Genomic DNA, 2,661 nt, shown 5'->3' with positions numbered 1-2,661 from the left:
GTAGCTTCAGGGTTTCCAACGACGGCTATATTTAGTTTAATTTTCATTTGTGCAAATAAAGTTTTAAAAAAGTGCCTGAAAATTTAAATAACCCAATTTTTTCTTAAATTGTAACAATACGGGTTAACAGTCACAATTAGTCCTAAAATGTAAGTTTCTTTCGCAATTTCAAAGGATTTTTAGGGATTATAATATAAAGAAAACTTCTTATTTTAAAATGAAAATATCTCTGATTTGCATTGTTTTTGATCCAGAATAATCAAACACCAACGAAACAAGATTCCCTGAATTTCTTAAAAAAAAAAACTTAATATATTTATAAATATTATCTAGAATAAAAATCATATAATAGATTTAGATTAAAATCAGAAAAAGGATTATAGATATAAGGTTTAATATCATCGTAAGGAAACATAAAATGGTACAACATTGTTGTGTCCTGAAAATTAATTTTACCCCTCCTGGGACGGGTATTATTCTAGTTAGTTTCTGATTCTCAGCGTTGATTCATAAGATCGTTTTATTATATAGCTAAGTAACGCCATCAATCGCGTCTATAAGCGATGAGCCTAACGCGAACTAATTTTCACAAAAACCACCCGTCTAGCTGGAACCACTGTCAATAATTTTCCCCATTCTTTATCTATGCCTAAATTAAAACGTAGATTCCATGAACAAAGCTTCTTTCTTAGCAGTGCACGCCTGTGGAACTCTCTTCCGCCTGCCTGTTTCCCACCTGATTACAACTTGGATGTCTTCCAGTCCAACATAAACAAATTCCTGATAAACCGCCCCCTTAAGTAAGACACTTTATCAAATCTCCATTATTAACTATTATTACGATATTATCCCATTGATTACTGCACATGCAATAACCCTTATTCCCGAGTGGCTTCCCGGACTTGATAAGTGGTGATTACCATGTAAAAAAAAAATTGACTAATAGGTTGTCGTAGAGTGCAAGCTTTGATATAACAAAACTTGCCCAGTTTTAGGAATATCTGTCTTTTGTCGATCAACTTCATTCGCAAAACTTGCCTTTCACCTGCATGTAGAGAAGTCCGATGGATGCAATCAGTCCCGTGAACAATACTCCGCCGTTAAAGTAAAAAATGGCAGCAAAAGACTGGATACTCTTGTATAACGTTCCTGAAAATATAAATATCGTATAAATATATTAATAGCGCAAAAACATGCTCGCATCTCGACAATCGCTGACCCCCAACGCACATGTGCGTCATTATTTTCTTCTTTATCATATTCTTCTTCCCTTTCTCTCCTCTTGGTGATCGCCGAGGGTTCGGGCACTGGTTTATAAGAATATAAAAATAATTGTAACATGGACTCACAAGAAAAACATAATCTCTTATACATTGGAGTGGTAGAAAAGGTACCACCAAACGTTTTCTGTTGATAGATGTCTGTGAAGGCTTCTTTGTCGGTTGGTTGAAGGCAGTGCATCTCGGGTCTGCAAAAACTCTGCCTGATTTGCCTCGGGCAACAAATTGCCGTAAATTAATTCAAAGCTACTAAAATTCTTGACACCTTATTGGAAATTCTATGTACGGTGTATTTACTTAATCTAAGTAGAAAAAGGTTTTCCCTTCTCACCCTCCACATATGATTAGCCAGCTATATTTATTTAAACTACTGCCTATGTGAACTATTCCTAACCATTTTCTTGGATCATTTTTTTTTTTTACTTCCATCAACTTTCCCTTTTTTTTATGAATCATTTCCTAACGGGTACTGACTCGGATCGTAGAAGGCGTCCACAGTATAATAATGGTACAGTGATTTATTTGTCTCCATAGAATATTATATGATCTTAAACGTAAAGAATACAATGAGATTTTAATAATAATAGTAGTAATAATAATAATAATAATAATAATAATAATAACAACAACAACAACAACAACAACGACAACAACAACAACAACAACGACGATGACAATAACTATAGACTAACAATAAAATCATAAATTTCTCCTAAACCACGCGCACATACACATTTGGTGGCATCAACCTTGGCGCACGCAAAAGATCGTGAAAGGTAAAAAGGTAAAAAAAAAAACAATGGACAGACAGATAAGAGAGAGAGAGAGAGAGAGAGAGAGAGAGAGAGAGAGAGACAGGCAGACAGAGGGAGGGAGAGAGCACTAACAAGACCTTCACTGGAAAGACGCGGGAAATATGGAACCTTGGACGGCTTATTGCCACTCAAACTCCAGGGAATACTACTGGTTGTTAATCTGTGTTAAACGGCTGTTTCGACAATGCAAAATTATTGCAAGAAAGCAAATAGAATGTCAAATAACTCCGACCGCCTGAAAGGAATTAGCAAAAACAATCTCTATTTTAAATAAAAAAATAAAATGCCGCATTCTAGTTATTTTTATCCTTTAGGTCTCATTAGAAATAGTAATGACTAGCATTTCAGCCCGGCGTTGCCCGGGTGTTTGGAGGTGTATGTTGAGCAAAAAAAAAAAAAAAAGCGGTATTTTTTTTTAACTTTGACCCCTATTATGACCTCTTAACAGTTATTGTTTTGGGCTCAAATCATATTATTAAGTTAAATTCATGTACAAGGAACCTATATCTAAAATTTCAAGTGTTTAGACCCAAAATTGGCGGATAAGTTTGGTAGAGTTCTCAAAG

The 2,661-nt window shown here is 34.9% G+C and overlaps 1 protein-coding gene across 2 annotated transcripts in view; it reads right to left on the bottom strand.

The window, feature by feature from the left end:
• Nucleotides 1–296: 296 nt before the first annotated feature.
• The window catches only part of LOC145278013 (monocarboxylate transporter 9-like), a 71,297-nt gene continuing 68,932 nt past the window's right edge, over nt 297–2,661 (bottom strand). For both annotated transcript variants that reach the window (XM_080130196.1, XM_080130195.1), the window contains one exon: nt 297–1,149. In XM_080130196.1, coding sequence (XP_079986322.1) covers nt 1,022–1,149 — 128 coding nt within the window. In that variant the 3' untranslated portion in view covers nt 297–1,021. The remainder of the gene's footprint in view (nt 1,150–2,661) is intronic.

Source organism: Euprymna scolopes, chromosome 6, assembly GCF_053919585.1.
Source record: "Euprymna scolopes isolate OS-2025 chromosome 6, ASM5391958v1, whole genome shotgun sequence".
NCBI lineage: Eukaryota > Metazoa > Mollusca > Cephalopoda > Sepiida > Sepiolidae > Euprymna > Euprymna scolopes.
The sequence above is the reverse complement of the archived record's forward strand: the minus strand, read 5'-3'. Positions and strand labels throughout refer to the sequence as shown.